The 1215-nt window shown below is 44.8% G+C and overlaps 1 protein-coding gene across 1 annotated transcript in view; it reads left to right on the forward strand.

The window, feature by feature from the left end:
• Positions 1-949: 949 nt before the first annotated feature.
• Positions 950-1215, forward strand: part of SARC_13290 (hypothetical protein) — a gene marked incomplete at both ends in the record, with an annotated part of 1526 nt that continues 1260 nt past the window's right edge. Inside the window, one exon of the mRNA XM_014292580.1 lies at positions 950-1127. Coding sequence (XP_014148055.1) covers positions 950-1127 — 178 coding nt within the window. The remainder of the gene's footprint in view (positions 1128-1215) is intronic.

Here is a 1215-nt window from a genome sequence, read left to right on the forward strand (position 1 = left end):
TTAAGAGGTGCGTGTGGAGTAGTCTCGTTTGTTGTTGTGCATGGTTTGTATCAAGGTGGGGTTTTAATGCGTGAGACAGACCCGCTGTGTTGTGTTGCTGCTAATCATAGATGAATGAAAGTGATGCTTATATATATGTATAGTTTGTCTCTTATCATCAGCCCCAAGTGCGCGTACACGTCGAGACAATTTTATCATCTCCCCACTGTTGTGTACCAAGATATTGATCCACTGTACTGCTCTATCTGCATCGCTCGGCAGAAACACACCACCGACACATGGGATATCATCACCACAAACATCCTCACTATTAGTACACACACACTTTGTAAATTGTGCACTTATCTCTCCTCTCACTGTGGGCACTCTATCCAACTGATAGTCCCATTTCCATGGTAGTTCTCTATGTGGTAGTGCAGATTCTGGATGCAAGTTCGGGTGCACTTGAGCACCGTTATGTGTCATATGTAGGTCTGTAATACGGAAACCCTTTGCGTTGGTAAGCGCATTTTTTGTTTTCCACTCAGACGTCTAGTAGCTAGAGCTGATATGATTTGTTCCTCTGTTACAGAAAGATTCAAAGTATACAACTTTCTTCGACCTCCAGATGATTCTGCATCTAAATTGCCTCATTTATCTTGACTTTTCGGCAACGATATCTTGCGGTTGCTTCCATTCAGACAATCACACTCACCACACAAACACTTCGGCACCCAATTTATCCGCTTCTTGGGCGGAGCAAAATCTTCACCACGTCTCGTTATGCACGACATCGCAGAAGCTATAAGTAAACAAACTAAGGAGAGATGGCTACTATAAGGCAAAAAGTATGCATTTCTATAGTCAATTTTGTATTTACTCATGGTACATTGTACAAAATAGATGTTCGGGGCAACTTAAAATTCAGTAACTAAATTACTATTTTTTATGAGCTTTAAGCTAATCTGCAATGCACGGCGCACAACTGAGCTTTTCATTGGCTCACAGGGGACAGGCACACTACGCGATGGCCGCCACTGAGCGATGTATCGAAGGAATGACCAGCCCCACGGCCTCTGAAGGTGAAGGAATGACCAGCCCCACGTCCTCTGAAGGTGAAGGAATGACCAGCTCCGCGACCTCTGAAGGTAAAAGAATGACAAGACTAACGGCCTCTGAAGGTGAAGGAACGATCAGCCCCACGGCCTCTGACGGTGAAGGCATGACCAGCCTCAC

The sequence above is a fragment of the Sphaeroforma arctica genome (assembly GCF_001186125.1).
Source record: "Sphaeroforma arctica JP610 unplaced genomic scaffold supercont1.3110, whole genome shotgun sequence".
Taxonomy (NCBI): Eukaryota; class Ichthyosporea; order Ichthyophonida; genus Sphaeroforma; species Sphaeroforma arctica.